At 31.9% G+C, this 23,811-nt stretch overlaps 1 protein-coding gene across 1 annotated transcript; it reads left to right on the top strand.

The window, feature by feature from the left end:
- The first annotated feature begins 1,417 nt into the window (after window positions 1-1,417).
- LOC139527921 (endonuclease domain-containing 1 protein-like) lies at window positions 1,418-10,601 on the top strand. Its single transcript, XM_071323599.1, has 2 exons — window positions 1,418-1,555; window positions 9,560-10,601. The coding sequence occupies exon 2, from the start codon at window positions 9,577-9,579 to the stop codon at window positions 10,573-10,575; it is 999 nt and encodes a 332-aa protein (XP_071179700.1). The 5' UTR covers window positions 1,418-1,555; window positions 9,560-9,576; the 3' UTR covers window positions 10,576-10,601.
- The last annotated feature ends 13,210 nt before the right edge of the window (window positions 10,602-23,811 follow it).

Raw genomic sequence — 23,811 nt, 5'->3', positions numbered from 1 at the left:
TTTTGGGGTTAGACAAGTGATATATCAACTGTGTCTGGCCTTAGAACCGGTGCAAGTTAGCATATTAGATTAATATCATTTCATTATATACTGCATAGGCTTTAGTTTTCTATATTGAGTTTTGTGAACTGTTGTTTTTCTTTTCGTAGTTATTGTCTCGTCTGCGACGAAAGTCACAGTATGCGAGACAAAGGTATTACTATCCGGTGGCGGCGGCGTAAACTATTTGTATAAAGCTTTATATTTCAGAAGGTAGAATACCTTGATGCTTCATATTTTGTATGCAGATACTTTATGTTACGAAGTGTCCGTCAAACATATGTACATTGTCCTTGACCTCATTTTAATGGTTCAGCGATTTAAAAAAAAAAAAAATTTCACATGTGAATTGTTTACTTATTATGAGTAATAGGACAATTATATTTAGAATATGGGTTCCTTGAAATGTCTTCATGTCCATCTGACACAGTTCACCTGACCTGGACCTCATTTCATGGATCAGTGATCAATGTTAAAGTTACGTGATTATGTCCGTTTCTCGAATACTATAAGCAGTAGGTGAACTATAGTTGGTGTATGAAATTATTGTAATGGGTATATGTCAGTCTGGAAGAGTTAATCTGACCTTGACCTCATTTTCAAGGTTCATTGGTCAATGATAAGTTTTGTGTTTTGGTCAGTTTTTCAAGTACCATACGCAAGTCAACTATATTTGGTGTATGGAATGATTGTAAGGTGTACATGTCTCTCTGGCAGGTATCATCTGACCTTGATCTCATTTTTATGGTTCAGTGGCCAATGTTAAGTTTTTTTGTTTTGGTCTGTTTTTTAATTAGCATACACAATATGTCAACTATATTTGGTGTATAAAAAAATGTAAGGTGTGTATGTCTGTCTGACCTTATCCTCATTGTCATAGATCTTTCGAAATGTTAAGTTTCTGTAAAGATTTTAGTACCTTTAAGACTTTCAACACAAAATCAGTGGTCAGTAATGCAGGCGAGACATTTCAGCGTGTATACTCTTGTTTGTTTTGGTCATGACTTTGTCAGTTTGTCCTCGGCTTGTGAGTGTGAACATTTCTTTGTTATCTTTTGCCTCTCTTTTATAAGGTTTATCGACTCTCCTCAATTTCTACTAAACAGGGAACCTTTTCTATGAGCTTATTCTTGTAACTCCTCTTACACTTACTGCAGTGAGTTGAGAGTGTATGCTCTATGTCGAAGGCCTCGTTGTGAATTTGAGATGAAGAGTAGCAATGAAAATGATTTTCCTTAAAACCATATAAAATTTCTGAATTTTTAAATGATTTAGAAAGTTATTTTCCTAAATAAGCAACGCACTTTGTTAAGCATGTTAAAGGAAGTGCACATGATAGCATGTTGATGATGCATTTACATACCTATTTAATTGTATATACTCATACGTAGATTAACAACGCATGTCCGTTTTTGGACGGAAGGGGTGGGTGAAAAATTATCTTAAATAAAAAAAACACTGCTGTGAAATTAACGTCATTACATTTTCTCTAATCATTCAAACAGGAAAACTAACGGTAAGTTTTTCCTCATTAGTCAATGTTAGTGAACTTTTAGTATGACATTTATCAAATGTTTGTTTTATCATTCTTTAAGAATCAAAGAATAATTAATATAAGTGGAAGATCAATCATTTCAATTTAATTTTACAAGAGAATTTTTTTCAAATGGAAAATGAAGGTCAAATTATAATTATTTATTCTTCACGCGTGCAAAAGGCGTGCATTCTTCACAGTAATGCAATGATTGATATAAAAAGGGGAGTTTGGAGTATTCGCTGGACTGTTTGATCACGACATAAAAAATTACTTCGCTTTTCCAAGTACAGGAACCCGGTCAGCAGTTGTCTTTATTAACATGTTACCTTTATTTTATATTCATGAATTTTTTATGTTTATCGTCTAGTTTCGAGACCTTTTACTATTCGATACAGATGCTTGCTGACCTCTAAATGTTATGTATTTATTAATTGTTTCTTTTGATTGCTACAGCACATTAACGTAGGTCTCCGTAAAATTCGCAACTCTTCTTCGTGATACTCGAAGATGTTTCTTTTAGTCAATACATTGCGTTTATGTGTTTTCATATACCAAATCAAATAAATGCTAAACAGATTATAGAAAAGAAGGTTATTATAATGGGGTAAAATAACGGTACCAATTATCCTCTTTTGTGTTTTAAAGGTAGTAGTTACACCATAAAAAACGAGGTAAAAAGGATACAACTATAGTTAAACATTTAAAGTGCCGTATAAACCCATATTTAACTTTTTTTAAAGTAGAATCGCACAGTAGAGTGTTTCTCTTTTTTTATATTGTTTGCATTCTTTTCTAAAACTTCCAAAATAACACGAATACAAAGAAATATGTTTCCATTTTTGATATTGTTATGTTCAACGTTTAGGGAAATAGTAAATAATATTATTAAAACTGACAACCATTCTTTTCTAGCTTTTCTAATGAATTGTTTTTAGTTAATTCCAAATTCTGTATCTGTAATGCAGTTTTTGTCTCGCTTTGACGGACTCAAAAAGCGAGACAAAGGTATACTGTTTCCGGCGTCAGCGGCCGCGTCAACAATTTATTAGTTTGTGATTAAGTCAGTTTAAGGGCATACGATACAGTTTTGATCCTGTATTTACAAGTTCGTGAAAATTTGCATATAGGCTATTTTTTACCTGATTAAATCAAATATGTAATAAAAAATATACTTTCATGTGCTACTTTTTGAGTAAAATGAGGTCGAAATTTTGTATATTTGCTCAAAATTCAGATTTGTTGCCGTAAAGTCTTTTTCGAAAGAAAGACATAACTTTTTTGTTATAAAAGATAAACACAAATTGTTTTTTGTTAAATAATCGGTAATTTCTGTATTTTATAAGTATCCTAAAAAATTATGCATTTTTTATTCAGAAATAACTAATATTTATCAAATGTTCATGAATTGAGGAAAGTACGTCATTTTTTGCTGCATGTTTATCAAAATTAAAAAAAATCCTCTATTTACAGTTTTATAAAATTTGGGTCACATAATCTCCCTGCAAAATGAAACAAATTGCTGTTTTGAAAAATAGGGGTCCATGAACTCGTTTTCAAATTAAATCAGTTTGAATGATAAAAATCAGTCGAAAAATGCATCTTTTCCCGATATGTCACAGTTTGACGTCGCAAAAATAACATTTTACGTTAGCAACGTCATTACCTCCCCTGTAACTGTATCGTATGCCCTTAAGGTAAACCACTAGTGGTATGTCAATGGTATATGGTATGTAGTTGTATTAGAATTGTCTCATCTCGTTTCCATGAGGAATTATTTGGTCCCATACCTCAATCATGGTCTATTGACTTTGAAACTTTTCATTAGCTTACTTGTATTAGTTTGTGATCAGATCAGTTAATACGGAAACACTAGTGGTAGGTCAATGATATTTTGTATGCATATATATAAGCATTGGCTCATCTCATTTCCATGGAGATTAATCTACCCTGTACCTTCAGTCAAACTTCATTGACTTTGAATATTTTGGCTAGCTTACATGTCAAAGTATTCAAACTATGGAAGAAGCGAATCGATAAAAACTTTTCTTATATCACATAGCGATATTGTCTAATATCAATTGTAAATATGCAGACATTCCATGCGGAAAATGTTGTTTTCGGCAACGAAAAATTAAGAAAATACTCACTTTAAAACTTTTTGTTCAAATATAAACAACAATTGAGTCTAAATATAAATTCAGAAGTTAGTTAGAAGCAAACGTTTATGTCCGTGTAAAATTTGAAGTGCTGTGTCCTATATACATCAATATTCAAATGCTATTAGTTCTAATATCAATGCGATCCTTTTAAAATATCATAGCGGTGTTTTTGTTATATCAATATTAGTACTTATTAGTATTAATATTTGACTGCTGTACCCATATTTTGACAATTTTGCCTATTATGTCTGATTTGATCACGCATCGTTGTAAATATGACAAAATTTGATGAGAATGCCATACACGTGAGAGGTTTAGCGCTGTAAAACCAGATTCAATCCACCATTATCAAAATTTGAAAATGCCAGTACCGATTGGGTTAAATAAACAATGTCGTAATCAAATAGCTAAGTATCAAACTTATTGTTCACATATATAAAATTTAGCAAATTTAATAATAAAGGCACAGAAACAATATATATCTGATATGCTCGCAACACATGCATTGAAGATTTTCTTTATTGATAACAATGAAACTATAACTTGTGACAAAGATGAATCATACGGTCCTCCTTCAGATTGATTCGACAAAATTTGACCTGTACTTTTGAATCTCTTTTTTTATATACAAATTAGACCGTTGGTTTTCTTGTTTGAATGGTTTAACACTAGTAATTTTTTGGTTCCTATATAGCGTGGTTTTCGCTGTGAGCCAATGCTCCGTGTTTAAGGCCCTACTTTGATCTATAAAGGTTTACTTGAAACTAATTATTTCTTTGATGGTAAGTTGTCTCATTCGGACTCATGCACCATCTTCTTATATCTATAAATCTTTAAAATTTCTCATTATAAATAACTGCTTCCCAGTCCTCTAAAAACGTCATTTGGGTGCTGAATCTTTTGTAAAATGCAATATGAACTAGCACACTTCTAAAGCTTAAACGGTAACGACAGTTATGATGGTACAAGAACGATTACGTCAATAAACATACTAAATACACAGCACTGAACGATCTAAATTTATAAATATAGAAAAGATGTATACACATTTCTAACGTCAACAGACATTTACATTTTATTTTTTTGTTTTCTAATTTTTTTAATATTCATTGAAGAAACGAATTTATAACAAGCGATTCGGATTGTTATTTTGCACTAAGAAATGTTCGCGTATTTATACGATCGATTACTAGTCAAAAACAAAAGTCAAATCTCTGTGGCAACAATACATCGGAATGCCCACGCGGCGAGCTGATTATGTTCATGGAGATATCGATATACCAACGCGAAAAGTCTTTGATATCCGAAAAGAACTGTTTTCCTTTTCAATATTTTTTTCTATGTTAATAATGAATACATTTTCTGTTTGACAAGATTTTTGATTTTCATTGTATCTGAAGTTGTTTAATTTATAGTCTGAGGCTACTCATTTGGTATCTTCAAAGTTCGGGACATCAGCATTTGTACATTTTAATTTGTTTGGAATGTTTATTTTACCATTTGAATATTCGTAATTTTGAGCTGTATTGGATTGGATTGTTTGAATGAATGTTTTTTTTTCTTTTAAGTAATGATATTTTTTGTCTATTTCGATATTACCCATGTGGCTAGGCTATAGCAGTGGGTTCTCAAGGAGAGATCCATCCGTTTTTAAAAGGGGGAGGTTCCAAACCCAGGATAAAAGGGGGGTTCAAACCATATTTCCCCATTCAAATACATTGATCGGCAAAAATAGGGGGTTTCCAACCCCCGACCCCCCTAGATCCGCCACTGGACCTATATTAGAATCTAATAGGTAGGTAGACTATTTACAACCGCATTTAAATTCCGCCATTGCATCATCACTTCAAGTAGAATTAGTCGGTTAAACCATGTGATTGAAAACAATAGACTGGACAGCTTGTTAACACTTTCAACTATCAATAGGGCAAAATTTTCGAAATTATATAGTAGTATCTTTGACTTATAGGTGATTTTGGCTTAGCAAACAAATGAATTCATCTCAATTGCATTCCACTGAATTTGCTACATGATATTTATTGAATGTGTACATCTACAAATGATAAATCGCACTTTTATGTTTCATTTATCCAACAATCCAATTTTCTCGTTTAAATACACCTTGCTTGTTATTACATAAAATAATTCATAGAAAATTATACAGCAGACGAATGTCGTGTTAAATGTCACCCTGTTTTAAGAAAAGAGTCATTACTTTATACCAAAAATCTGCCTTTCTTCGTACAAATGCTAAAATTCGTCTGAAATTTCCCACAATGCAACTCGTTGATATAATACAATATCGCTCGTTAATATAATACAATATCGCTCGTTGATATAAGAAAAGTTTATATCGATTCGCTTCTTCCATAGACTGGTATTGCTATTTTAATTTCAATATTTGCATTTTACTATCAAAATATCAAAAAGGCGAGACATGTCTCTGTGTGAACAGTTTATTTTAGTCTCTGGTGCATGATTTTCTTATTGTTAATTATTTTTGGCTTTTAACTAGCTTTCATTTACTGCAAGTACTCTCAAGAAATATCAAAGGTACCAGGATTATAATTTAGTACGCCAGACGCGCGTTTCGTCTACACAAGACTCATCAGTGACGATCATATCAAAATATTATAAAGTCAAACAAGTACACAGTTGAAGAGCATTGAGGATCCAAAATTCCAAAAAGTTGTCAATCGTACTTTCGTGTTAATTTGACCTGTTGACACAATTTGTAATGCATTTCTGTTATTCAATGTTTTCTTATTTTGTGTTATATCTCGTCTCACTATTTTTAATATGTACAACCTTTGATGATATTTTCACTTCTGTACTCGTACTCTGAACAACAAATTTATTAATTTTGTAAAAACTGTTTAATTTCATACTCCTAACAGCAAAAATTTTCTTATTTGAATTTACCTATGAACGTTGTATTATTTAACACCATTTTGTCGCAGGTGATAGTTGTCTTATTGACACTCTTCCTACATATTTTTTATAACTTCCTATAATGGTATATAGGCACCTACGTTTTAATATTGTATTTATATTGTGTCATTTGTTCATTATATGTTTACTTGTTTTTGTTTAAATGTCTTTTTGATCGAGTTAAGCCATTTCAATTGATATTTTATAGTGTGTCTTTTTATGTTGTAATGTTATGCTACTTTCTCAGGTTAAGATGAAAATGGGCGCCTGTTAAAACGTTTCAACCCGCTGTAATTTGTATGCACCTATCCCTAGTCAGGAGCCTGTTGTTCGGTGGTTGTCGTTTGTTAGTGTGGTTCATAAGTGTTTCTCGTTTCTCTTTTTTATATAGATTAAACCCTTTGGGTTTCCTGTTTGAATTGTTTTACACTAGTCATGTTAGGGCCCTTTATAGCTTGTTGTTCGGTGTGAGCCATGCTCCGTGTTAAAAACTGTACTTTGACCTATAACTTTTAACTTTTTATACAATGTGACTTATTTATATTGCATGTCATTTATCCGTTTACATAATTTTGCGCTTGTTTTTTAATCTGTCAACCCGTATGGATTCTGTAATAGTAGAAATGAGAAAAGGAGGTAAATTAAGGAGGACTTTAATTACAAAATTATAAGCCTGGTATATGTGATGGGTTTTTACAACCACTTGTGTCAATGACAGCGCGTATGGACGTTTCAACCCTGTTGAATCACCAGCCTTTTATTCAGCATTATAATTTTGTTGACACGAAATATCATTGATATGTTCATTTAGCTGAACATTTACTGTTTATGATTTGAATTATTGGAAACAGTAAGAGTTTTCTACTCCAAGGGATAGATTGTCACAGCCTTATATTTGGCACAACATCTAGTCATTACTACAAAGCCATGTGTCACATTAGTATATAAATAGAGTGACAGGCCTTGAGTTGCCTTTCGATGGAACTTTAATTTATTTCCCTACGCGCTCAAATGCATTTTTTTTAATTCAAGAAAATGTTCTGCTATCACACATTCTAGAGGCGTTTTATCGTAACACTTTCTTAGCAAACAGCTGATGAATCTAGGGAAACCCCACTTTGGTTAAAAACTAAAAAAAATATTCTTCTGATTTTGCCGCAGGCAATGACATTATTCATGATTTTGACTTACGAAAATCTATATAAGTATATAAAGAACGTCCTGAAATATCCAAACAATTAATTTGGTTGATGTATTCTTTAAACGTTCCAAAGTGTCCCGATATTTAGAACATAAGGTTGAAAAGTACATTTCGTCGTACCGTTTAAAGAAATTTAATTCCTAGAAGCCATGATCACCAAAGCCCACTTGTTTTCTTAGAACAATTTTCCTACGGAAATATTCACAACATGATTGAATAATCTGCCACTACTCTCGTATTCTCGTTAAAAAGCAATCAAGCAAACATAACTTTAAACAAAATAAATTAGAAACCGATTGATCAGATGAAAAATCGAAATGTAAATTGGTTGGGAAGAATGTAGGATAGCTGCAAAAGATTGACCTTTCAAGATAATACCTACATGTCTTCCTCGCAGTCTTTGGCGTAAAGAGATTGTCATACGTACCTCTTTTTTCAAATAAAAACCAACAAAACCGGAGTTGACTGTGTACTTGTACAACTCTCAAAGTAAAATGGACAGTCATTAGCACAGGTTTAATCGGACAAGAAATAAGTCCTGGTAATCAAACGAAATGGCAGCTTTTATTTCACTAATGATCCCTTGAATACTTTCTTGAATGACGATGTACATTTACCTACTGATGTAGAATATTTTATTTCTCAGACGTCAGAGAACATCGGACTAGCCCCCGCCGAGAGCTGCAAATATCACATTTTTTTTTGTATTATTATAAAATTAAAGTTGCATTAACGTTGACTCAACTTTTAATGTCTTTAAAATTTGTTCCAAGTTTTATCATCATGTGTAGTTGACCATAGTATATCGTCATTTTTATTCGACCTTTTTTACGGGAGTAAAGGGACTTTGGCTATTTTTTTAAGTGTTGTGATAATAATACCTTGTCAACTCAACTACTCTGAGACCGTTTTGACACAAAGCTTTCATACTAAGTAGGATTGATGGCCATATATCGTCATTTTGGTCTGACTATTTTACGGGAGTTATGGTACTTTTACTATTCTTTGAAGTATTGTATTAATGTCACCTTATTAATGCAGCTCTTCTGAAATCATCAGCCAGAAAACTTTCATACTTGGTAAGATTGTTTGCCATCATGTGTAATTTACCTCATGATACCGTGATTTTCATTTGACCATTTTAGTGTTGTGAGTCTTTTACCGTACTATATATTTACCATCATACCACAATTACACATTGTGACACACAATCTTATTCTTCATTTATAGGGCGCGGGGTACATTTCACTACGGCATAGAAATCTTTTTCTATGTCTATTCCACATGGTTTCATTGTACATTTCTGTGGAATGCAGACCAGAATTAGATACTTCCGCTTTACATAATGGTCTTCTGTGTCATAATATAGCTGAATTTAAACAGATTCTGAAATTGTATGATATCTCTAGCTAGACTCTATAAGTGTAAACACAATAATTTTGGTTTGCATAATATCACGTACAGATAATAATTTTTAGGTAAAGTACATCCTTTCATTATCAGAAGACCCATGCTTTTATGATGTATCAGTTTGAAATATATTTAAATTACTCTCAAATTAAAACATTCAGGGGTAATAACACCCGAACAAAACCAAAAGGTCTTTACACAGAAATAATAAGAAAACTGGATACTGAATAATTTTTATGTACCATGCTTCACAATATTATTAATTCGTGTTGTTCATTTCAGGCGATACATTGTTCACAATGATGAAAGTATTTGGAACCGTTGTCATTTTCCTATCTTTTAATTTTGTAAAACTAGAAGTATCGCCAAATTTTACAAAATGTATTGATGAGTTTTTCTACCAGAAGACTGCACCAATGTTGAAAGGACTGGTCGGATCAACTCAAATCTGTCAACGACTTGGTAACCAATATTATTACGCTACTGAATATGACACAACAAACAGAATTCCGTACTATAGCGCATACACATTGTCGTTTGATAAGTGCGGCAGTCGCTATAATGGTTGGTTTGTTGAGCCTCAACTAGCAAATCAAATAAATCCAAGTATGGTACAAATCAACAAAGCAAACAACAATATAGCAACATTCGGGGGAAAACAAGCAGTAGATGTCGACTATACAGGTAGCGGTTTTGATAGGGGACATTTAAATCCACAGCTATACCATTGCGAAACTAACGATAGTAGAAAATCGACAAATACTTTAACTAATATTGCACCTCAAGTCCGTTCATTTAATCAAGGAATATGGAATAAATTTGAAAACACTCTCTATAACATCTCAAAAAAGTATTGTAATTTTGTAGGAGCAAGACGTTATTATATTACAGGCGTCTTACCGAGCAATTCTAGGTCCATAAGTAATGGAAGAGTGAATGTACCTGATCACTACTGGACAGCCGTATGCTGCGATTCCTCAGGTGCAAATGGCGCCCTCCGTAATGAGGGATGGTCTGCAGGATTTGTAGGCGAAAACGTTGAAAACTCCTCAATATTTATCTACTCAATACAGAATTTTTTACCAACCACCTCAACTACACTGTTTGCAGATTATAAAGATCAAAATGGATATACAGTGAAAAACTGTCTGTTCAACCAGCATAAAGCAGACAATATTATTAACGAGATTGCCAGTACCGACGATCGCTTTATTAAAGAGAAGACTTCTTTGTTTGCTCGTGTATGTAAATATATTTACAATGGAGCGTGTTCCTTTTATAATAGGGTGTTTGGATAAATATGTCCATTTAATATGTCCATATATTTACTTGTTCTTTTAGATATAGTTATTTATTTTTTTATGTACTCAATAATATCCAAGATACTTATTTTATATACCTCTTGTGGTTTCATTAAAAAATTATATCAGCTATGGTTGTGTTTTGTTTAATTTTGTTTTTTATCATTGCCTCAGAGATCATTGCAGTAGGGTTATAATATTTTTCACAGCAGATGTGCTATCTCACGGGTTTATATTGGTTACTAGTAATTATTTGTGGTTCTTTATTGCTTGTCGTGCATTCTGTTTGTTGTTGGATAGTTGTGTTATCTAGTCAATAAAGATGTGTTGTGCTTTATAATAACTACTATATGCTGTTGTAGTAATATGCATATGTGTGATATTGTAGTATTACTAGGAGAATGTTACTATCAACATGATTAATGAGCATCTTATACGGTTGTGTCATACCAAATAAAATGTTCTTGATTTCGTGAACCACTATTAACGGATTTGTCTATTATGTTCAGATGTACATTTATCCTTTGACTTCGTACTTTATTTGGTATTTTAAATTTTTGGAGAGTCACTGATGAGTCTTTTAAAGGCGCGCGTCTGGCGTACAAAATTTTAATCCTGGTATATATGATTAGTTTATTTATTGATCATTTATAAATTGACTAATTCTATACTCTCAGTGGTTTGCCTATGCTGGCCATACTGTTCCATATTACTTTTTATGCAGAGCTCATTTTTAGGCAGTGATGTGCGCAATAAAGTTGATGATTTGGTTTACGTTATGTAATACCTGTGTCACAGATGAAGACGGCTATGTTGAACTTGTCTTTGCCATAATTACACAAACTTTCCCGATTGAGACATCAACCAATTCGACTATCACAGACATTTTACTTCCAATGAGTGATACGACGGATGATAGTGGTAGAACGGGAACAGCTTAAACTTCGGGAATACTAGCGACCACCTTTAGTTTAGTTTATAAGGGGTTTCTGTTGCTTTTTGTAAAACATTTTTATTTCATTTTATTTCATTTTATTAATTAGATTTCTAAAACAGTACTGGGGATAAAATTGAAGTTTTTTTTATTGTTAATGTATGAGTGAAAAGAGTATTAGAGAGTCCGCTATGTCTACATGTCTGATTTCAAGTGTGTACATACGCCTCTAAAATTCTGTCGTCCGAAACTCCTTAGCTTATTAGCTAAAACTAGATAGTTTGATGTGCCCATGTGTCATGGGAATCGATCACGTCCTTTTTAGATGTAACTAGGTCACATGATCCATATTGTTCTTAGACACGAAATATCCTACGATCAAACAATGTTGGAGTAAGAATGATTAGGAAGTAAAAATAGTATTGAACTTCAAGGTATATGTTTCCAAATTCAATGTCAACCAATTGTACTCTGTCGACGCATCCGGCCTTTTTTTTTCTTTTTTTAAGTTCATGCGGTTTCATCAATTTATGTTTGTTACCTTGATTTGTCTTCTAAATATTTTTATGAGCTTGACCATCAATAAACTATTGTTGTCTTAAATATTGCAATGGTTTACACACAAAACAACATGTACCATTCGCCACTTCAGTATCTAAAGCCCCATGGGTAATTTCATTGTTCGTATCCAAAAATGAAAACAACGTCACGTTGTTGGTTTTGGTGAACAGTTAATATGTTTATGTTATATACGGATGATTACTTGCATGAATAAATCACTGATAGTTAATCATAGAAATTTGTTTTGCCAGTAGAAAATGAAAACAACACGTTTTATAAATTTCATGCGTTCGAAGCGCTTTTCTGGATTTACCTGATTTAAGTGACTAAAAGATGTTTCAACGAGAAAATCGCAATGTTTCAAACGTTTTGTATTTTGCAAAAACGTTTCAGTTAATTTGTTTGAAACTGCTGTTAATTATAGATGATTATAGATTCGATCAAATAAATTTGAGAGCGCCGAGAGGTCTTAGTAGTTCTACTGTTTCACTTGCCTGTCAACATGTAGGTTGAGAGCTCAAACACCGCACATGGTAGTTGCGTTCGACTATAATCTTTATTTAATAGGATTGCCAGTTTTCCTGCAGAAGATCAGCGTTTCTCTCCAGACACTCCGGCTTCAACTTGATTGAAACTGCTGTTGATTATAGATGAATCTAGATTCGATCCAATTGATTGAGGGAGCCTTCGTGGCCGAGTGATCTAAGTGGTTCATCTACTCCTTTCAATTGCCTGTCAACACTGAAGTTTAATTGACTTGAATTACCAGTTTTTCTACGGAAGGTTCTCTCCGGGAACTCTGACTTTCTCTACTTTTAAAAATTGATTGACTGTTCATACACATATCAAATTTCAATATAAATTGAGGTTTGTGTGTTATTGAAACAGCAACCCAACGACATAAAAATATTAAACATCTAAGAAACCAAACAAATAAAAGGACACATGTGAATGAATGAATGACAAAAATAAATGAATCTTTATTCAACTAATATGGATATAAAGATTTAGTAAACACAGAACATGTTGGAGCACGCGCATAACTACACAAAAAAAAACAGTATCGACATGCATTTGTAAAATACATATTATATATATACATTGATATTCATAACTCGTGGTTGTAAAAATAAAATGAATTATTGAGTGTTGTCGCTTCCGCGTGGTTCGTCGTCAATGAATATACATTTATGATTTTTGGTAAATATGACAATTACGCGATGCTTGAGTTGATTCAAATATTTTACGTAACATATTACCAGAATAGGTGAAATGGGATAACTTAAAGTTATAATTCTCAAATGTTGTATGCATTTCCCGCCATATCAAACCACTAATCAGTCTTCATTAGAGAAACAGATTATTCCAATTTACCCAATGAACGTATACACTATTTATATACTATCTGTGATTTCATTTTAAAAATTTAAGAATGGATAAATATTGTTATAAACGAGGCGTTTTGGAATAATCAACATTCTATTGAAACTCGGTGTTCTGAACACCATTTTGAATGCCTCCTTGCGGTTGTAAATGTAGGTTGTTGGCTATGAACCCTGAACTATAGTCCTGTTGTTGTTGTTGTTGGGTTGAAATATTTCCAATAACAGGCTGAAGTTGTACGGATGGTACATATTGATTTGTGATCTGTGGTAGTTGAACTGCCATCATCGTCGGTTATTGTTGCAGTTGTGATACATTCTGTTGTTGCTGAAAACTTGTTGCAGGTTGTTGATTGGTTGTCGATAATTGTTGTGGCATGTTTTGCTGTAGATTGGGTTGTACCTGAATCATTGTTGGCTGATGTACAATTTGTAGTGGGGCTGCTTGTTGTTGAATATTTTGTAGTGGCTGATTGTACCTGTTGTGGTATAAATAAGCGTCTTCAGTACTCTGAATTTTGTGAACTTTTATATGATCATGATATAATGTGTCTGCAAGAAACGAAGACTGATGATTTAGATACAATAAATCTTCCTGGTTTTATTTTTCATATGAAAAACAGACAAAAATATGGGAAAAAATCTGGTGGTATTATTCTAGCATATAAAGAAAAACTTAATAATTATTTAGAACTATTAGAAACAGATTCAAAAAATACATTCTGGTTCAAACTCTCTTCGGTTTTTTCAAAAATAGATGAGGATGTTGTCTTTGGTATAGTATACATCCCACCAGCAAACTCCGTATATCACCAGCCAGATACTTTCGATCAAGTTGAAAATGAAATACGTACCTTTTCTCAAAATTTTAAATATATTTGTTTATTGGGCGATTTTAATGGCAGAACTGCAGATGAACCAGATTATTTTGAGATCGAAACACATGAACACGAGCAAGATTTTTCGGAATTGATACAAGATAATTTAAATTGCTTAGAGACTCTTAATATTGACAGAAAAAGAAAGAGTATGGATACTGTAAAAACCCGTTCTGGTCAGAAATTATTAGAATAATGTAAAGGTAACGACCTGTTAATTGTTAATGGTCGTATTGGTGATGATAAACATGAATCTGGTAAATTAACATGTAAAAATACCAGCGTTATTGATTACTGTATTTGTAAATATGATTTTCTTAAATTTGTTTCAAACTTTAAAGTTAAAGAGTTTTCACGTTTATACTCAGATGTTCACTCTTCAATTACCACTTCTTTACACAGGAATGAATTTACTGCTGTCAATGACCAAATTGACAATACATGCGATAGTTCAGTTAACTGTAGAGTTAAAAAGTGGGACGTGTCAAAAAAAACTTCATATGTTGATAATATAGATAAAGAAAAACTTCAAGTTTTGTATACTGATTTGGAAGAAACTTTGAGTGACAATTTAGATAAGGATAAAGTTAATTCTTTTGTTAGCAAATTAAGCAATCTTTTTATTGAAAGTGCAAAGAATACTTTTGGTTCCCGAAAAGATACGCAAAAACGAAAATCTACAAATAAGAAGCCTAAGGGAGATAAACCTTGTTTTAACGAAGAATGTAGATTCGAAAGACAAAACTATCGTAAACTAAAAAGAAAGCTTAAGTTTAGAAAAACAGATACACTTAAACGAGAGGTTTTAGAAGCAGAGGAACAATATAAAAAGACACTCGATGCGAATAGTAAAAAGTATAGAAAGCAAATGCGTAGTAAACTTAAAAATATGAAAACTTCCGACCCGAAAGAGTATTGGAATCTTTGGAATAGGGGTAAACAGAAAAAGCAACCAAATCTTCCGCTCGAGGACTTATTCAACTTTTTAAAAAAAAACTGAACCAAACGGTTGAAGAACCCCCTAATCGAGAAATGTCTAATACAGATATATTTGATAATGTTGATATTGATCATTTAAACAATCAAATTAGTGCCTACATTTCCAGAGAAGAAATAGCTAAATGCATTAAAAATCTGAAGAATAACAAAGCCTGCGGTGAAGATTATGTAGTAAATGAATACATGAAATCTACTGCAGATTTATTTCTTCCGATCTATGAAAAGCTATTTAATCTCATATTTGACTCCGGCGTTTTGCCCGATATTTGGCTAATTGGAAATATAAAACCTATATATAAAGGTAAAGGCAACCAGTTTGATCCAAAAAAATCCGTCCGATAACAATTTTGAGTTACCTTCTGGCAAATTATTTACAGCTATACTAAATGAAAGATTATGTCTTTTCTCTGAAGAAACACTCTTGCTAAATGAAAATCAATTTGGATTTCGAAAATCATACTCTACAACTGATAGTTTGTTTGCTCTACACTCATTTTTTGAAATTTTGAAATATAGAAATAAAAACCTGTTTTGTGCATTCGTCGATTTTGAAAAGGCGTTTGACACGGTTTGGAGAGAGGCTCTCTGGTATAAACTTCTTTTAAATGGTATTAAAGGGAAAATATATAATGTTATTTTAAATATGTATAAAGATATTAAATGCTGTGTTACATATAATAAACAGAAATCAGACTATTTCTCATTTGATATTGGTGTACGGCAAGGTGAGAATTTGTCGCCTTTTCTGTTTGCCTTATTTTTGAACGATTTGCAAGATTTTTTAGAAAAGGAAAATCTTCAGGGTCTTAATGTAATTTCAGATTTACTAGAAGATAAGTTAAACATTTACCTGAAACTTTTTGTTCTGCTATATGCAGACGATACGGTCCTAATGTCTGAATCAAAAGAAGACTTACAAAAAATATTAAACAAATTTGGAGAGTACTGTAATATATGGAGACTGAAGGTAAATGTTAACAAAACCAAAGTCATGGTATTTTCCAGGGCAAGGCCTTGTGCAGATTTAAATTTTTCCTAAAATGGGGCAGATATAGATATAGTTCATGAATTTAACTATCTTGGTATACTATTTAGCAGGACCGGCAATTTCAGTAAAGCAATAAAAAAGCAAGCAGAGAAGGCAACAAAAGTAATGTACGAGGTTTTAAAAAGAGGTCGCATTCATAATTTAGCAATTGAATGTCAACTAGAACTGTTTAATAAAATGGTAAAGCCCATTCTTTTGTATGGCTCAGAAGTATGGGGATTTTGTAAAAATATTCAATGTATTGAAAGGGTACAATAACGATTTTGTAAATTGTTACTTAAGTTAAAATCATCCACCCATACTATATGATTTATGGTGAACTTGGCATTTTTCCTGTTCAACTAGATATCAAACTAAAAATGAGTTCATTTTGGACACGACTTTTATCTGGAAAGGATTCAAAACTGTCTTATTTAGTTTATCAATTATTATACAAATTGTCGGTCGACAATCGTTTTGAATCGCAATGGTTAAAGTTTTTGAGAAACATTTTTAATGGTACTGGCTTTTCCTATATTTGGACAACTCAGCTTTTTCCTAGCTCAGATTGGCTTATCCCTTCGATAAAAATGCGGCTACATGATCAATTTAGACAGGAATGGCATTCAGTTATGTTAAATTCACCAAAATCTATAAATTATAGATTGTTTAAGGAGACATTTCAGTTTGAATGTTTTTTAAATATATTGGAAGATAAAGATATCTATACGCTGTGTAAGTTTAGAACCACAAATCATAGACTTCCTATAGAAACAGTACGGTGGAATGGTATAGAAAGGGAAAATAGAAAATGTTTGAAATGTAATAATAACTGTATTGGTGACGAATATCATTATATTCTGGAATGTAAATTATTTGAAAATGACAGAAAAAACTAATTGATAAAAATTTGTGGCAAAGGCCAAATATTTTGAAATTCAAAGAAATAATGAGTTGTACTAACAAGCTTAAATTAGAAAAACTATGTAGATTTATACGCCAAATAAATAAATCATTTGTTCTCTAGGCAATAACATAACCCCCATTTTGTATATTCTGTACATACTGACATATGTGTATGTGTGTATTTCACGATAGTTAGTGTATGCCTGTGTGTATGTATGTTTGTGTATAAGATGTTATTATAAATAAGTTTGTTTTCATTGCTATATGTATGTATATCTCTGTACCGTTGTACCTTATGGTTTATGAGATGAAAGATTATTATTATTATGGTATGCAGTTGTACATAATTAGCATTGGGACATCTCATTTCCATGGAGATTAATTGGCCCTGCCCCCCTTGGTCATGGTCATGACCTTAATATATATTACTGCAACAGCTTGTCAGCTTAACTTCTTTGAAACCACACAACAGAATTTTACGAAACTTTGTAGTTAGCTGGGACTATTGTACTAACGGGACTGGAAACTGATCGATCTGTTGAGTTTTCATTGCTCCGATAGCGGAATATTGATTTTATGTTTGATTGACAGCTTATCGTGTCACGCAGTAAATTACCAATCGGTACATGTTAACAATAGATTTCGGCAAACAAGTCAGCATTATATAAAGAAAAACAGTTAAAATTGGTGGATTTGAAATAAAGAATAGTTATTGAATCAATTAGTTTAAATGCAAAAAATAGATATTTTTTACGAAAAATATTAATAAGTAGTCAATATATTAGTGTTGAAAATAAACCAGATATAGTCCAAATGCCGGCACTTTACTTGACCACTAAGAAAACAACGTGTCAAAGGTTAACAGATCATAAATAATCCTGATGAAAACAATAAATGTGCAATAAAAACAATGTTGACAATTTCAATTCCTAATTAATTCATATAACAAAAGTTACCCTGGTCTCGTGAAAATATAGCCACATTGTTTTGAACTTTTGTAAACTTCGTGTTGAAACCAAAATTTCAATATTGTGTTAAACATACACAATTAAACGTACTGTCTTTGTTTAATATATGTTTACGCATGCACTATTATTATTGTATTATAATTGTATACTAATTTCTCTATAACATCATGTTTATGAGAATAAAATATTCGTATATATTTGTTGTAGAAAGATAGAATTTGCTTTAAAATATAACAATGCATAACTTAATTTAACGTTTCAGTTGTAAATTTAAAAAATGTTGCAAATAAAATCCCTCTACCGGAGGCTGGCTTCACCTGGCCCCTAAACAAAAATGTGTACTTGTTTAGTGAAAATGGACGTCAGACTTCACTCCAAAACATATAGATGAACTAAAACTAAAAAAAACATACAAGACTAACAAAGGCCAGAGGCTCCTGACTTGGGTCAGGCGCAAAAAATGCGGCGGGGTTAAACATATTTTGTGAGATCTCAACCCTCCCCTATACCTCTAGCCAATGTAGAACAAACAAACACATAGCAATACACACAACAAAACTCAGTTTAAAATAAATCTGAGTCCGATGTCAGAATATTTAACAAAAGAAACTAAGACAAATGACAATGATACATAAATTAACAAAGAACTACTAGCAGTTACTGAAATGGCAGCTCCAGACCTCAATTAAACTGATTAAAAGATTATGTCTTCATCTTATGAAAATCAAGCGCAATCCCCCCCCCCCTCCCCCCGTTAGGGGTTTAGTATCATACCATCACAAAACCTGTCAGGTTTATAAGTACATGTATTCGGGTAACCTTTAAACAAATTAACTTTCCAAGAAAATCATGCACTGAAGCCAACTATGGTTTTCTCTGAACTCTTTTTTAAATCTTAACTACATAAATATTCGTACCATATATGTAATTTAATCTTTTAGTTTAGTCATGTGACCATTGGTTAATGTATAAAAGGAGATTGTGCTTTTTATTTAATCGCCTCATTCCAAAGTATGCGCACGTACTTCATCTATAGTAAATCTTAGGTAAGCCAATTTAGTATTTTCTTTTTTATTTCAATACCATTTTCAGAAACATGACCATTTACAGAAACATGGTATATAAAAGGTAGAAAATAATTATTCTCATATTATTTTCTTATTTGGTAGTCATTATTTTTTTACATTAATTAATTCTAAAGTTTTAAATTAAAATTTTAAACACGTGCATGCAATTTTCTTCTTTTTATTTTCGATTTTATGAGCACTTAGACTGGAGGGTTTGGAGTCTGATTTAAAAAATAATGTATTTACAATCACAATGTTACATGTCAGATGAATATGAATTTTGCTTTGAACTAAACTGACAGACTGAACCGGATTTTCAACGGACAAATTATGCCCCTTAGCAGAGAAATGTTCCGATATGAATATATCCGGACCGTTGCTTACAAGTTTGTGCCAGTACACTTTCGTTTTATGATCCCGTTATTTTAATGAAACTCTGTTTTAACATTATTATCAAAAAGTCTCTTTTTAAGAACTTATTAATGTATAGTGCTTTATTTGTTGTTTTAGGATGACTGATTTCTGACGAATATATTTTATTATGCAAACAAAAAACTGTGTTTTAAAGTTATTATTAAAAGTCTCTTTTGAACAAATTGATTATTTATACTTTTTATCTGTATTATTGGCGAAAAATAAATGTTTCTTTTTTCGGCACAAAAAAAAATGTTCTTTGGCGCAAAAGCAATGCACCGGATAACAGTGAACAGGAAAAGCATGTCACTCTTGTACCCAGATACATTTTTATAACTGTAGGCCGATATGTCTTTGCTCTTAATGTCGCATTTTCATCGGAAAAGCAGTGGTTTGACCTGATCGCGATGATAATTACTTTTTATATCGTTATGGTAAGACCAACTATCTACAAAATTGACAGAGCTGCATATCATTTCGCTTTTAAGCTTGTGATTTTCTTAGAGCAATTTCCTAATACATGTAGTTTAAAAGTTTGGTTGGCTTGCTTGCTTTGTTTGTATAAATGTTTGTTCAAGCATTGTTATTAAGATTGACATCTGCAATCATTAGATAGCTTGTATAATGTTATTGGATGTTAAGTATGATGCAGAGTATAATGTATTTATACAAACTTTTTCTTTTTCCAAACAACTTTTTCCTATTTTTTAGTCGCTTGAATTTAAAGTATACTTGAACAATTTCATGATCAACGTTTGGTATGAAATATGTTTTATTTCTTTGTTTATTGAATATTTCTATTATCAGCCGTAAACCTGCCTATTTGGGAACAAATTTTGTAACATGTGAATTTTTTCTTCATTCTGTGTATTTCTCTAACACATCTTTTATTTTGATGTTATCCTTCATTCATTTTTTTTGTACTTCTAAATGTTTCAATTATATATTTTGTTCAATTTGCAATTTATGTTATTAGAGTCTTATTTCATTTTTATAAAGTTAGAATATAGCTAGATTTTGTAAAATATTATTGTTCTAATTTGTTTTGACAAAGTATCACAAAACAAAATATGTAAATAACAACTTTTCTCCATGTTTATTTTAAGGAAGTTAGCTTCTTAGTTTCAAAATAAATAGCTTTCCATAACACTAGTATATATTGATAGGGGATTAATTCAGGAAGCGAAAAAGCAAAAAAAATAAAATAAATATAGAGGTCAATGTGTTTGTTTTAGAGATATTAGCCATTGAAATTTTGGCGGGAAAATGTTCTTTATTGATTTTTCATTGCTTTATCATTGACACGTTAAAGTTCTCAACATCTATTAAAAACTAAATAAAATGTTATAAGACTTTACAAATGGCTTATAATTAAACATGTAAAAGATTTATAAAAAGAAAAATGGGGGTCAATGGGCAAAATTTTTTAAGGAATTCAAATGGATAAAACCACAGGATTTCGAAAATCTGACAAAAATTCCAAAACATGACAAGCAAACATCCTTAAGTTACATTGATTAATTACTAGTCATTATGTGATTCACACTCACATCAATGAAGTACTATCAAAATATTTCCTGATTGTTCAACATTTAAACTTAAAATTAGATGGTTTTCAAGAGAATAAACTGAAGTTCCTACTTTGTCCGATATCACTCTAACGACTGACGGCCTGTTTTAAATTACGACTTGCTTGGAGGGGGGAGGGGGCGTCAGACGTTAAATAAACCATGGAGTAGGTCACACGGCACAAACAAGTCTTAGAATGAATAGTCAGACGTCAGATCACATTGGAATATTTCCCAACGACAGCTGTAAAAATCTCAATATCTGATTGTTTTGGATATGCATTGGTGTGGACTCAACATCTAACATTTTAAAAACTTATTCCAAGTTTTACCATCATGTGTAGTTGATCATAGTAAACCGTCATTTTTATTCGACCTTTCGTACTGCAGCTCTGTGATTTTGACTTTTTTTTAGTGTTGTGACAATTATACCTTGTAAACTCAACTCCTCTGAGACCGTTTTGACATAAAGCGTTCATACTTAGTAGAATTGGTTGCCATCATCAGTAATTGACTATATTATGCCGTCATTTTGGTCTGACTACTTTACGGGACTTATTGCACTTTCACTATTTATTGCATGTATTGTATTATTGTCACCTTATTAATGCAGCTCCTTTGAAACCATTGGACAGAAAATGCTGAGATTGTTTGCCATTATGTGTAAAAAGTAAAATGACAAAAATACCGAACTTCAAGTAAAATTCAAAACTGAAAGCCCTTTAACGAATGGCAAAATCAAAAGTTTAACCACATCAAACGAATGGAAAACAACTGTCATACTCCTGACTTGGTACAGGGATTTCCGTATGTAGACAAGGCGGATTCAACATAGTTTTAGAGCTAGCTAAATCTCTCACTTGTGTGATAGTCGCATAAGATTCCAATTGACCCCATCATACCGTAATTTCATTTGACCATTGCAGTGCTATGGGTCTTCTTCTATAATTTGACAATCGTACCACAATTACACATTGTGACACAAAATTTAATTCCTTCATTTATATGGCGCAGGTTACATTTCCCTACGGCGTAGAAAATCTTGTTTTATATTGATTTCAAAACAATATGGTTTATATAGGTACTTTTCTGTGGAATATAGACCATAAGTAGATACTTCCACTGTCGGTGTCATAATAAAGCGTACTTTAACCTGATTCTGAAAATGTAACATATTTTAAAAGACTTATTCTTCAAATAAGTGCAGAAAACAATAATTTCAGTTTCCATAATATCACGTCTAGATAACCTTTTTAAGGTCAAGTACACCTTTCATTATCAGAAGACAATGTGGTTTTTGTAATGTATCAGTTTGAAATATATTAAATTACTTTCAAATTAAGGATGTTTGCTACTCTGTTTCAAAATAACAAGCTTTTTAAAAGACTGTTATGAATTGAAAGTATATATATAAAGGAACAAAAAGAAGAAAAAATGAAGGGTAAGTCTGTTTGTTTTCGAGATATAAGCCATTGAAATTTGGCGGGAAATAATTCTCTCTAGACTTTTCATATATTTAACATTAGCACCCTTTTTCTTTCAAAAAATATGAAAAAATAACAAAGATTTTATAGGATTTTTAAATATGTCTTTTTAAACTATGTGTAATAAAATTATGAAAAGAAAAGTAGGAGTTAGCGGGATTTTTTTTTAAATGGCACTACATGGATAAAACCAGAGGATTCAGAAAATGTTTCAAAATATTCAATAACAAGAGGAGCGAACATCCTTAAAACATTTCAGTGGTAATAACACCTATAAGAAGTCATATGATTGATTCAACTAAATGTATCAACATTTCAGTGGTAATAACACCTATAAGAAGTCATATGATTGATTCAACTAAATGTATCAACATTTCAGTGGTAATAACACCTATAAGAAGTCATATGATTGATTCAACTAAATGTATCAACATTTCAGTGGTAATAACACCTATAAGAAGTCATATGATTGATTCAACTAAATGTATCAACATTTCAGTGGTAATAACACCTATAAGAAGTCATATGATTGATTCAACTAAATGTATCAAATGAGCATTGCCAAAACCTTAACATCTATTTATACTTATACTTTATAGACAGAAGAGACGCGATAACAAAAAGTAAAATAACAAAAATACCGAAGTCCAAGGAAAATTCAAAACGGAAAGTCTCTTATCAAATGGCAAAATCAAAAGTTCAAACATATCAAACACATTAATTGAATGGAAAACAACTTAATCATAATGAAATAATATTGACATATGACCTCTTTATCAGATTCCGAGTTATATCCAATGATTTTTAATGACTTGGTATCAGCTGATATGCATAAAACTACTTAAGTTAAGATTTGTTCCGAACGGACGGAATTTTCTACATGTCCTACGATAAATTAGTACCACGATTGGAAATCTTAACTTAAGTGGTTTTATGCATATCAGGGTCTTTGCGACTTACGAAATAAGGGGAAATAACACCTGTCAAATGTCGCTGGATCACTTCAGTCAGAACTGACCAAGGTATTATAATGATATAACTTTGG

The sequence above is a fragment of the Mytilus edulis genome, chromosome 6 (genome assembly GCF_963676685.1).
Source record: "Mytilus edulis chromosome 6, xbMytEdul2.2, whole genome shotgun sequence".
Classification (NCBI taxonomy): Eukaryota; Metazoa; Mollusca; class Bivalvia; order Mytilida; family Mytilidae; genus Mytilus; species Mytilus edulis.
Note: the sequence above shows the minus strand (reverse complement) of the source record. Positions and strands in the feature narration are given on the sequence as shown.